The 13,425-nt window shown below is 39.9% G+C and overlaps 1 protein-coding gene across 4 annotated transcripts; it reads left to right on the top strand.

Annotated features, from left to right (window-relative positions):
- The first annotated feature begins 1,199 nt into the window (after positions 1-1,199).
- On the top strand, positions 1,200-13,221 carry LOC133122624 (zinc finger protein 501-like). Of its 4 annotated transcripts, XM_061232700.1 has the most exons (3): positions 1,200-1,330; positions 1,575-1,672; positions 4,344-7,547. In XM_061232700.1, the coding sequence occupies exon 3, from the start codon at positions 4,377-4,379 to the stop codon at positions 5,970-5,972; it is 1,596 nt and encodes a 531-aa protein (XP_061088684.1). In that variant the 5' UTR covers positions 1,200-1,330; positions 1,575-1,672; positions 4,344-4,376; the 3' UTR covers positions 5,973-7,547. The 4 variants fall into 4 exon arrangements, with proteins under 4 accessions (XP_061088684.1, XP_061088683.1, XP_061088682.1 ...); XM_061232699.1 differs by lacking the exon at positions 1,200-1,330 and having other exon boundaries at positions 1,545-1,672; XM_061232698.1 differs by lacking the exons at positions 1,200-1,330; positions 1,575-1,672 and adding an exon at positions 3,176-3,216.
- The last annotated feature ends 204 nt before the right edge of the window (positions 13,222-13,425 follow it).

Genomic DNA, 13,425 nt, shown 5'->3' with positions numbered 1-13,425 from the left:
AAAACATTACCCACATTTTGGGTACTTGGGAGTAATTTTCACCTGTATGATCGGTCTAGTGACTATCATTGTCTGGAGAAACCCTGCAGCTGTATTAAAATAAGATTTTGTAGAGTCCTATTTCAGTAGTAAGCTATTTCCTCCATTCTAAGCACCTACAATCAGTACTTCACTAGTAGCACCTGTACAGAGTACACCTACTTATTCAGGCGATTATCTAATCAGCCAATCATGTGGCAGCAGTGCAAAGCATAAAATCCAGATACAGGTCAGAAGCTTCAGTTAATGTTCACATCAATCATCAGAATGGGGGAAAGAAAAAAAATAATAATAATAATAAATAATAAATTTTTGGTGCCATACAGGCTGGTTGGAGTATTTCTGTAACTGCTGATCTCCTGGGATTTTCACGTGCAACAGTCTCTAGAGTTTTTGCAGACTGGCTCAAGCTGACAGAAAGGCCACGGTAACTCAGATAACCACTCTGTACAGCCGTGGTGAGCAGAAAAGCATCTCAGAATGCGCAACACATTGAACCTTTGGGCAGATTGGCAGATTAACAGCAGAGGACCATGTCAGATTCCACTTCTGTCAGCCAAGTTTCATGAGATTTCTATGTACATATATATTTTTTTGTGAGTTTTGTAGCACAAGCTACATGGCAGCACAGTGGTGGGATAACACCGTTTCCTCACAGCAAAATCCTTGGTTTGAAACCCGACTGGGGCCTCTCTGTGTGCAGTTGACTATCTTAATCCCTGTACCAATCCTATTCCTCTCCCAGTCTCCCCCCTCCTCCAATGCAGTCTACTTGTGGGTGCTACATTTTGGGAGTTCAGGAGGGAGGTGGGGTGGTGAGGCAGTCCAGACCACACCCACACAATCCTGACATTGTTTTCAATACAGAATTTCTGTCTGATTTGAAATGTGTGTTGTTATAGCTATTTACATTACGTTGAATAGATATTTGATGGGTGTGTACATAATTACTGGTGAATAGCACCATGTGTGTCCCCAGAGGGGAAATAACTTTTTATTTTCACAAAAAATAATTTCAATATCCACTGGAAAATTAATTTAGGTGAAAAACCATTAATTTTATTTATGTAGGATAAACAAACCCAAAAGGCCCGAAGCTAATTCTTTCTGGAAAAGTTGATTAAGGCTTACAAAGTACGAAGCTCGAATTTTCAGGAGTTCTATATCTCATCATTATCTACCAATACATAGAAAAGGGGGAAAAAACTGAGAGGTGTGGCTCAACCTGGAGAATTTAACGTGTAACAAGCCTAGGAGTAACAATCTACCCAGTCTATTCGGCCATGATTTGGTGAGCCATGCTAGCTTGACACAGCTTTCATAGTCATATCTACTGATGCCCACATATTACAGTTTCAAATTGTATATGTTACGATTTGTTGAAACAAGAACAAGGGAGTAAGTCGATTCTCTGCAAAATGTTGAAACGTATGACAATATAAGTTGGGCTTTTATTTTGAAGGTGGCTTCAGAAACTACGCCGGAAGCTAACAGAACTGAAACTCCCACTGTTTTATGCTTTGTTGTTAACGCAGATTTAACACGCACATCGGATCATTCGCGTCAAAGAATTACATTGCATCCAGTTTAACAAACGATTGAATTGAAGTAATGCGATCATCAACGAATCGCGGTAAGTTCCCATACTTTTGATACTTTAATAGTTCTTAGTTTTGTTTGCAAGCGCTTCAAATCTGGTTGCTTTCCACGAATGTCAAATATGATTCCCAATTTTGCCATAGATTGTAGCCTCGAATTGAATCACGTTTTTGTACAATTTCGGAGAAAACGTCGTTCGGGTCCAAGACATTTTGACATTCAATCTGTTTATTTTACAATAAGTTAAATACAACCTGAAGTTAGAGCAGTACTAGTTGTAGTTATTATATTAGTATATAATACGTTAAAGACTAGCTAAAACGGAAGTTAGAGCAGCACTAGATTCCGCGATAGGACTTGGAACTACTTTTTATTTTTATTTTATACAGTGGATCGTCACAAAGACGCTTTGCAGAGTAACAAAGGGGTAAAGGGAAAAGTGGAAACCACAGCCCTGAACCTGGAGATAGCAAGCATACAAAACAGGGGCAGGAACCAGACTAAAGGGATCAGGTTACATTTGTTGTCCATTGTCATTAATTTGTAGTGGTAACGAAATCTTGCATCGCAGTTTTGTCAGTTTTACATGACTAGAATAACAACTTGTTGGGGAATGGACCCCTGAAACTGGTTGTTGGATAATTGACCACTACAGGGCTCCGGTCAGAGAACAGTCATCAGTTTGGTTTAAACTCTTTATTTGCAGAGCGTCACCAGAGCCAGTAGGACAAATAGTACAATACAATGGTGCATATTATTATAATTTCTGAAATAAAACACAAATGTATGAATATTTGAATTGTTACTGACAACCAACAACTAAAAGCATTTAAGGACTGTATTGATATGCATCCTCTCTGGATGACTACTAACTTCAATTGTTGCAGTAACCACTATCGTTATAATAACACTGAAATAACGTTAATTGTGTGCTTTTGGTGATACAGGGCAAGCTAGCTAAACTAGCTCGTTAGCTAGTACCTCGCGAAGCTAGTTTCCGAACAGGATAATTACTGAACCAAGACATTCCTAACAGTAAGCGGTACAATTAATATGCTTAACGTCGACTAAACAATGCAAAGTCATGAAACAAGGAGAAAGAATCACGTTATTATGTAGCATGAACTTTCTAGCTGTGATAATTAAACTTACGTCGTCAGTGACTTATTGCACCGGTAGTGACAGCATACAAACATAAGCTAATGTACGGAACCAGAATAAACGGAAACAAACCGCAAGTTCGGGTAGAAGCATTAATTTCAGAATAAAGGTCTCTAAACATGAAGAATTCGCAACGAACTGTATAAATAAAAATACTGCACTCAATATAATTTTAAAGTATATTTATAATATTGTGCAGTGTTTTTTTTATTTATTTATTGTTCAACCTGTGTCTATGACTGTTTTCTTCTTATTTCTCAGCCTCTTCCGTGACTGTCATTGGCAAAAGTCTGGGTCTCATACACCAAGAAGTGACTAGGCAATCAAAACTCTCGAATCAAGACTAAATACTGAAACTATCTTATACCTGCACTAAGGAAGTGGTTGAATACGCCTACAAGTGATTCCTAAATGCACGTAAATACCCTCAAATTAAAGGAGTCTGCACTTTAACCTCACATTTATTGTTAAATTTTTAGTTGTAGAGTTCCGGATACTCCCATGTAGTTGGCTTGCTAGGTTAGGATTTTTAAAAATTTTAATTCAACTTAAAACCTGTGTGGCTGAACCCCTGACTTGAGCCAATGCATCACTTTGCTTGAGCAAACTTCAGAGCTATAGGCTTGCTTGTTCAATTGCTGCTTTCTTTCTGCAACAGGGGGAAAATATATATTTCTTCAAGTCGATTCAGATTCCAAGTAGTTCAGCCTTTGACTGGAGCAAATGTAATTCTGGCTAATGTTTGCTTCGCTTGATATGATAACCCCAAAAAAACAACTGAAGCGCAGGATGGTCGAAGGCTACAATGTGGCTTCATTCAGCAGCCTACCACTGACAATATGTCATTATTGCAGTTCAGAGAAGGGACACTGGTATCAAAGTGAGATTCAGTCTGCAAAACAGCTATTCAGGAAGAATGAATCGCCTATAAAACAAATCATTTGGACCCCCATTGCATTTAAACAGCATGGTCTCGCAAATGTGATGGACCGAACATTCACTGGAAATACACTACAGGCTATGTTCTCACATGCATTCCTTTTTACGACATGTTTATGTTGCAGGCAAAAATAATCATGGCCAGTCTTCTGCAACACATTTAGGCTACTACATTTTGTTTAGTTTTGACCGCTCAAAATGGCAGCTCCACACTGCAATTGAGTTGATTGGGCCCAAATAGCTTCAGTCAAGCCACATTGTGCGCATTCTGCACCATCGGTCATCTGAAACAGACGGATGAAGGAGCAAGGACGCGTTTTCTCATTTCCTCCATGTTCTCCTCCTTTTCTGGTTTCCTTGGCTTGCCTCCCCAATCGGTGGAGCTCGGAGCAAGGAAAGGACACAAGAAAAGGAAGCAGATGGTGGAAAATAAGTGATTGGAATGAGCCCTTGGTATCACCCAGTTTCCCCCCACCTCATAATGCAAGAGCGCCCCCCTGTGGTCAGTCAGGCATCTGCAGGTCTGCAGAGTGTACAGAGTGTATCAGCTGCTGCAGTAGGACTTGCGTGATTCAGGCTAAATCCCTTCCCCTGTTTCCCTCCAGGAGCTGCACTTCTGCACACCTTTGAGCAGCAGTATGATGCAGGCAGGAGTCTGTCTGAGACAGGACACTGAGACAACCCTACCAGAGCTCACTGAGCAGCACAGGATCAGACTGAAAGAAGAGGAACTCAGTGGACTGGAGTCAGAGACGGAATGTGCTGCACCAGGACTCAACACACTGGAGCCAGAGTGTGTTACAGCACACAGCGGGGTCAGTGATGGACACCACACACACACATCAGTGATAAAAACAGAAGCTGATCTGGGCTTCACCCACACTGGGGATCTTATTAAGACGGAGAGCCCTGAAAGGACAGAGCTAGGATATGTGACCCATCTGCATCCTGACCAAATCAAAACAGAGGCTGAAGATGGAGGATACCTGAAGGCAGAACACATCAGTGACTTCCAGGACTTTAAATGTTTTAATATTAAGTGTGAATCCAGTGAAGGTTTAGTGAGTGATCTCATGAACACTGTGATGACTGGAGCTGGTGTTGATCACACAGACCAGACTGAACCATGGCAATGTGCAGGAGAGCCAAACTCAAACTGTAAAAAAGAAGAAATTCAAGATCCGTTAACCCAGTTTGGGGACTTAAATCATCACAGCAACATAAACAATGAAAATAATCAGACCAACATTTTCCATAAAAGAACAAACGGTTGCAATCAAGATGGGAAACTAACAACAGATGTGAAAAATGAACCCATGATAATTAGTACAAGAGAAAGGCAGTATACATGTACAGTGTGTGAGAAGTGTTTTAATACCAAATCTGGGTTAACTGCACACCGAAGAATTCATACAGGTGAAAAGCCCTACAGTTGTCCTCATTGTGAGAATGGTTTTCATTTCAAATATCAGTTAACTACGCACCTGAGAATTCATACAGATGAAAAGCCCTACAAATGTTCCCAGTGTGGGAAGTGCTTTTCCAAAATATCTTGTAGAAATCGCCACCAGAGAATTCATACAGGTGAGAAGGCATACAAATGTTCTGATTGTGGGAAGTGCTTTTCCATAAGATCTGATTTAAATAGCCACCAGATAATTCATACTCATGAAAAGCCCTACAAATGTCCTCAGTGTGAGAAGTGTTTTAATTTCAAATCTGGGTTAACTGCACACCAAAGAATTCATACAGGTGAAAAGCCCTACAATTGTCCTCAGTGTGAGAAGTGCTTTTACAGAATCGCTTGTTTAAATCGCCACCAGAGAATTCATACAGGTGAAAAGCCCTACAAATGTCCTCAGTGTGGGAAGTGCTTTTACACAATAGTTTGCTTAAATCGCCACCAAACTATTCATACAGATGAAAAGCCCTATAAATGTTCTCTGTGTGGGAAGTGCTTTTCCATAAGATCACATTTAAATAGCCACCAGAGAATGCATACAGGTGAAAAGCCCTACAAATGTCCTCAATGTGAGAAGTGTTTTCATTTCAAATCTGGGTTAACTACACACCTAAGAATTCATACAGGTGAAAAGCCCTACAAATGTTCTGAGTGTGGGAAGTGCTTTTCCATAAGATCTCGTTTAAATAGCCACCAGCGCATTCATACAGGTGAAAAGCCCCACAAGCGTTCTGTTTGGCCAGTGCTTCCCCAGAAGATATCAGTTAAATAGCCACCAGAACATTGATATTGGTGAAAACCCCTACAAGTGCCCTCAGTGTGAGAAGTGTTTTAATTTAATATCTGGGTTAACTGCACACCGAAGAATTCTTACAGGTGAAAAGCCCTACAAATGTCTTCAGTCATCGTTTTGGAAAGTGAAGTTCATGCAAGCACCTTCCCTAAATGATTAAAATCACTTCAGGATAATTCATACAGGTATGACAAGCGTCTTAATGCTAAATATTATTTTGATATACACCGGGGGGGGTATACTACGAAGGCAGCTAAACATATTTATATTTCTTTGCGTAACCTGGCTTCACATTGATTTAAATGATATAGCATTTACTGTATTAAGTTTAGTTATTAAAATGACATGTAATACAGTTATAAATAAGTTATGTGCTACAAATTCAAAACAATGACAAACCCCATTCATATTTTTTTTTCATCATTCACCTGAAAACTTAAAAATGAAAAGCCCATTATATGTGCACAGTTGGAAGGTATAATTTGCATCAATTCAATATTTAAATCACCAATCATACGCTAAACCAGAAGGTTGTGTAAGTTGTAGAAAGGCTTAAAATACTTATTTGGTCAACGTGACACAAGAATATCATAAATGCCATAAGTCATAAGCAGAATGGTTCATCGTGTTCATTTCAATACCAGAAAATTCCATCAGAAACTAAATGATTGTTACTTATGTAACTTTTTGCAGGCTACTGAAAAATGGCACAATGACTTGGGCTATCTGGGATGCCATTTTTCTTTTAAAAAGTGTGTGACCATTTTATTCAAAAGAAACCGTCATTTACCTTGAAGTCTGCAGGAAGATATTTTTGATGATGAAATTGACACCTCTGTAATTTGGTAGTAACAATGTGAACTGTGACCTGAATATGCCGTACAAAAAATATCGTCCCAAGTACTGCCGACATGGCTCAGGCAGTAAGAGCAGTCGTCTCATTGGCTCAGGCAGTAAGAGCAGTCGTCTCATTGGCTCAGGAAGTAAGAGCAGTCGTCTGGCAGTCGGAGGGTTGCCGGTTCGATCCCCCGCCCGGGCTGTGTCGAAGTGTCCCTGAGCAAGACACCTAACCCCCATTTGCTCCTGACGAGCTGGTCGGCGCTTTGCATGGCAGCCAATCACCGTCAGTGTGTGAGTGTGTGTATGAATGGGTGAATGAGAAGCATCAATTGTACAGCGCTTTGGATAAAGGCGCTATATAAAACCATTTATCATTTTACTCTGAAAATGAGCTTCCCTGTACTTTTTCATTTATTTTACTGCCAACGTATGGGCTGTTATGTGTATGAAATGATTTAAAATTGTTAATGGGCACATGCTGAGGCAGATGTTCTGCAATGCGTCATTTGCTTTCTGCTTTACCTCCGCTTTGTAAATCTTTTAACGGACATTCTGAGGAATCATCATCCCGATCATTTTATCGAGGTGACTGTTTTTATTTTGCATGAGGGCGGGATGTGTTGTCCCCAATGCACAAATGTGAATGAACATGTGAAATGTTACACTCGAACAAAAGCTCCTTGGGAAAATAAATAACTCATGTGATTCTCTTTACTTTACTTTCTGATGAATTCATTTTACATGTACTTCCTCAGGAGCAATTTGCCTTTGCTGGTTAATGTTTACACACATTGATTTAATATCTGTATTCTTTTTCAGCAGTGAGTTTGATAACTGTTTAAAATTGCATGGCTGTGTTTCTCATCACTGGTGATCTTTGACCAAAAGGGACATGCTGATCCAACCAGCCTGCTTGTATAGGTTTTAGTGAACAAGTATAGCACCATTGTCTGCATTACTTTTGTGTAAATGTTGAAACTGCATTATTATTGTAGCCTATGTTTATTGACACAACAATATCAGCATATTATGTTACAACAATATCAACCAAATATAAATTATTTTAAGTTGCTTTGATTGTTGCTAGACATCTTGTAAATATTAGAAATGAGGGGAAATCGATCAGAATATCAGTCAGTGACATACCCTCACCCCTGCCCTGCAGAGATTGTTTATCTCAATCAACCATTTGAAGAAGACAATATAGAGGCAATACCACAAGATGCAAACCACTGATCAGTAGTAAGAGTCAGAAGGAAAGGAAAGATGTACAGAGTACAGAGGTGAGCCACAAAAGTTCTGGAACAAAGTTTTATGGACTGATGAGACCCTGATTAACCTCTACCTGGAAAGGCCAAAGTGTGGGAAAGAAGGCATCTGCTCATGATCCAAAACATATAAGCTCATCTGTGAAGCCCGGTGGAGGAAGTGCCATGGCTTGGGCTTGCATGGCTGCTTCTGGAGTGGGCTCACTAATCTTTATTGATGATGTAACTCATGATGGTAGCAGTAGGATAAATTCAGAACTGTACTTGAGGAGAAATGCATCCAAACAAATTGGGAAAAACTTCATCATGCAGCAAGACGACGACACAAAACACACTGCCAACACAACAAAGGACTTTATTTGGGAGAAAAAGTTAACTTGGCCAGTGGTTTTAGACTTGCAACAGTATGGTTATGTCGATGGGTCACAGGCTTGATACAGTTATTGCAATTAAGGGATATCCATCCATCCATTATCTGAACCCGCTTATCCTGATCAGGGTCGCAGGGGGGCTGGAGCCTATCCCAGCATACATTGGGCGAAAGGCAGGAATACACCCTGGACAGGTCGCCAGTCCATCGCAGGGCACACACACCATTCACTCACACACTCATACCTACGGGCAATTTAGACTCTCCAATCAGCCTAACATGCATGTCTTTGGACTGTGGGAGGAAACCGGAGTACCCGGAGGAAACCCACGCAGACACGGGGAGAACATGCAAACTCCGCACAGAGAGGCCCCGGCCGACGGGGATTCGAATCCAGGACCTCCTTGCTGTGAGGCGGCAGTGCTACCCACTGCACCATCCGTGCCGCCCGAATTAAGGGATATGCTACCAAATATTAATGATTAGTTATTTACTTTCATTTACTTAAATACTCTCTGTTCTAATACTTTTGCTCATACAAATATCTAATATTTACCAAGATCTTGTATTCTATTTACTTTGCTGGACTGATGTGTGTACAAATGTCATTTCAAATCATACATTTAAGAAAGTGTTAATTGACAAAGTATCTTGACCTGTAGAATAATTGGTTATTTTGTATATGTGTGAAGTAGCATTTGATAGCACATAGTGATACAAAAACAATAAGACCCAATAAACAGATTATTTGGTTTCAGATTAAACTCAATTTAAAAGGTGCAGTACTCCGCAGTGGCTATACTGGTAACTGAAATCCTACTTCCGCTTTTGATAAGCGGGTTCCTACAGGTATGAATAAAGTTAGGATAGTTGGAAGTGTTCTATAAATAAAACCAAAGTACCAAAGCTAATTCTTTCTATAAACGTTCATTAAGGATGTGTCTTCAAGATATCCCAAGTAGATGGTCGGGTGCCATTTCTGATAATGGTTAATGGACAGTTCTATAAATGTGCCAAAAATTAAATTGGAATATTCAATGGGTCATATCTCGCCAATGCTATTCGTATCATGTTTGTCCTTAGAGCAAGTGCTCTCCGATGACTCTCTTTATTATCATAATTACAAATACAGTGAAACAAAAGATATGGAGATATGACCCCTCAAAACGGGTCCCCAGTGAAATGAGTTACAAATATCTCAAATGAAAGTAGGCGCATGTTTTTTTGCGACCGGATGTGAATCCTACAAACAAAACATGCACATTTGAGCAGATTTAGGGTTTTTACTTATTGGAGTTATGGACCTGGTGAAACACATTTTCTGCTGTGATGTGTTCCTCATCGTGACACCCAGTGAAACGGCTCTACTGGCTAAACAAAAGGGAGCTCAAACTTTAAATATCTGATCGGTGCTCTGGTGCAACATCCTGGAGTTGCCATGGAATTATATTTAACAAGGTGTTACAAGGTAGCCCCCTATCCCCCAAACAACTCAAAACAATAGAGTCAATACCACCAGGAGAGTACAGTGTTTGACATTGGCAGGGAAATTTGGCACATTTCACTTGGAACCCCACGCACATAATCAGCTGTGCTGCTCATCCCGCAAATGCATGATCCTACTAATACTGTGACAACAGAGATATGATCGAACAATCACAAGTTTATATCATGATTCGTTTGAACAAGAATAGTCAGAAAGGGACAAATCCGATTCTACGCAAAAATGTTGAAACATTTGAAAATCTCATTTATGCTTTTATTTTGAAGATGGCTCCAGAGACTGCGTTGGAATGTAGATCATTGTTGGGAGCGTTTCCGTATTTTCATCCTGCTCTTTTGAGCACAACTCCCACAGGGTTATGCTGAATCTTTCGCCACAGGAATTACATTGCATCCAGTTTAACAAACGATTGAATTGAAGTAATTCGTTCATCAACGAATCGGGGTAAGTCCCCATAATTTTGATGCTTTTAACAGTTTTGCTTACAAGCGCTTCAAATCGGATTGCTTTCTATTCACGAATCTCAAATACATCTCCTAATTTGGCAGCAGAGTCTAGCCCAAGAGTTGAATCACGCCATTGTACAATTAATTAACGATTTAGAAAACTTTTGCTGCGTTCCATTCACTGTCGGAGGTTGGAATTTCCCCGTTGAAATCCAAGCGTTCCAAGTGCACGACGCCAAACAGAAACAAAGAACATGACTGACCGCGAAAAACTGGTTGTGTTTAAATGGCGAGTGTAAAACCACATCAACTCTCCGCATTATGCATTGACCGAATGGCAGAATATACCACTCTTTAAATGTGCTCCGGTCTAGCTACATTGGTTGGTAATCTGCAAGTCAGTAAATTGTATACGGACAATTCCACAGTAATGTCAACTGAGCAAGAAAAAAATAAACCTTCTTACTTCCCAATTAAACATACTATGTCCCAAACGATTTTGTCGATTTTGTGACCATTTTGAAATCTGATAAAATGTAGACTAACAACAAGATAATGCTTGTTAATAAAAATGGATTTATTAGCCCCGTTACCATTGAAAACTATGGTTTCAAGATGGCCACCAAATAGCATTCAGAACCATTTCAGATGACAACAAATGTGTTATAATAATATTTGATTGGGAATTAGATTGTCAAAAAATGCATTTCATTTGTGTCACATCCATAACACAATGGCGTCACATCCATAACACTGGTATCTCCTTATAAAAATAATTTGTTCAGCCAAGCCTCCTGCATTACATGGATAGCAAACTTTCTGCATGAGACTTTCAAATTCACTTATTTTTTTAAAGTACAAAATACCTGTCTTTTTGCGTCACATCCATAATGCAAGTTATTTGTCACATTTTTTCTGGCTTAACAATATTTTTAAAATATTTTTTGGGCGCTTCCCCTCAGCCATGTGGGTGCTCTCTGATCGGCAAAGGAAGTTGGGGAAGCAACATGATAATGACGGCTAAATCCCTTCCCCTGTTTCCCTCCAGGAGCTGCACTTCTGCACACCTTTGAGCAGCAGTATGATGCAGGCAGGAGTCTGTCTGAGACAGGACACTGAGACAACACTACCAGAGCTCACTGAGCAGCACAGGATCAGACTGAAAGAAGAGGAACTCAGTGGACTGGAGTCAGAGACAGAGTGTGCTGCACCAGGACTCAACACACTGGAGCCAGAGTGTGTTACAGCACACAGTGGGGTCAGTGATGTACACCACTCACATGCATCAGTGATAAAAAGAGAAGCTGATCTGGGCTCCACCCACACTGGGGATCTTACTAAGACGGAGAGCCTAGACTTTACAGAGATGGGATATGTAACCCATCTGCATCCTGACAAAATCAAAACAGAGACTGAAGATGGAGGATACCTTCAGGCAGAACACATCAGTGACTTGCAGGATATTAAATGTGTTGATATTAAATCTGATGAATTGAAGTGTGAATCCAGTGAAAGTTTAGTGAGTGAGCTGATGAACACTGTGATGACTGGAGCTGGTGTTGATCACACAGACCAGACTGAACGGGAGTGTGCAGGAGAGAAAAGCCCAAACTGTAAAAAAGAAGAAATTCATGATCAGCTGAACCAATATGGCGACATAAATAATCACTGTCACACACTTCATACAGGTGAGAAGCCCTACAAATGTTCTCAGTGTGGCAAGTGCTTTTCCAGACGATATCATTTAAATAACCACCTGAGAATTCATACAGGCGAAAAGCCCTATGAATGTTCTGAGTGTGGGAAGTGCTTTATTACCAAATCTGGATTAAGTACACACCGGAGAATTCATAATGTGGCAAAGCCATACAAATGTTCTGAGTGTGGGAAGTGCTTTGTAACCAAATCTGGATTAAATACACACCTGAGAATTCATAATGTGGCAAAGCCATACAAGTGTTCTGAGTGTGGCCAGTGCTTTTCCAGAAGACATCATTTAAATGGCCACCAGCTATCTCATACATCCAAAATGCCCTACAAATGTTATCAGTGTGAGAAGTGTTTTCGTTTCAAATATGGGTTGACTTCACACCTGAGAATTCATACAAGTGAAAAGCATTACAAATGTTCTCAGTGTGCCAAGTGCTTTTCTACACGATATCGTTTAAATAGCCACCAGAGACTTCATACAGGCGAAAAGCCATATGAATGTTCTGAGTGTGGGAAATGTTTTATTACCAAATCTGGTTTAAGTACACACCTGAGAATCCATACAGTGGGAAGGCCATATAAATGTTCTCAGTGTGGGAAGTGTCTTACCACAATAGCACATTTAAATGACCACCAGAGAATTCATACAGGTGAAAAGCCCTACAAGTGTTTGCAGTGTGGGAAGTGCTTTCGCTTCATATCTGCATTAACTATACACCTGAGAATTCATACAGGTGAAAGCCCTATAAATGTGTCACTGTGGGAAATGCTTTTCTGCTGAAGTTCATTTAAATGGCCGTCAAATAATTCACACGTGACACCACTGTAATTTTGTCAATAAAAATATGAAAATTGTTCTGTAGAAAGAAATATGGTGGTATGTACTGCCAAGATGTATCCTCTTTTCAGTTCTTTACTGCCGATTGCATGTGCGCATACCAAGGCCAATACGCTATGTAAATCTCTCTGTTAATGCCCTACAATGTGTAATTTGCTTTATTGCCCCCTCTTTATAAATCTAGTTGAATTCCTGTTGTAGCAATTATTGTGCATTAAATAAATAATTATTCGTCATTTTAAATATTTTCAATCCGTCTGAATACATAAACTTTTGTGGTGACTTTAATTTGCATGAGGGATTATCGAGTAGTATGTAATCATTTCAGTCCACACTCCAGATCAGTAGGTGGCGGTAATGCACCCTTAGTTGGTTTACAACCGCCCTGAAGAAGAAGAAGAAGAAGAAGAAGAAGAAGAAGAAGAAGAAGAAGAAGAAGAAGAAGAAGAAGAAGAA

The sequence above is a fragment of the Conger conger genome, chromosome 2 (assembly GCF_963514075.1).
Source record: "Conger conger chromosome 2, fConCon1.1, whole genome shotgun sequence".
NCBI lineage: Eukaryota > Metazoa > Chordata > Actinopteri > Anguilliformes > Congridae > Conger > Conger conger.
The sequence above is the reverse complement of the archived record's forward strand: the minus strand, read 5'-3'. Positions and strand labels throughout refer to the sequence as shown.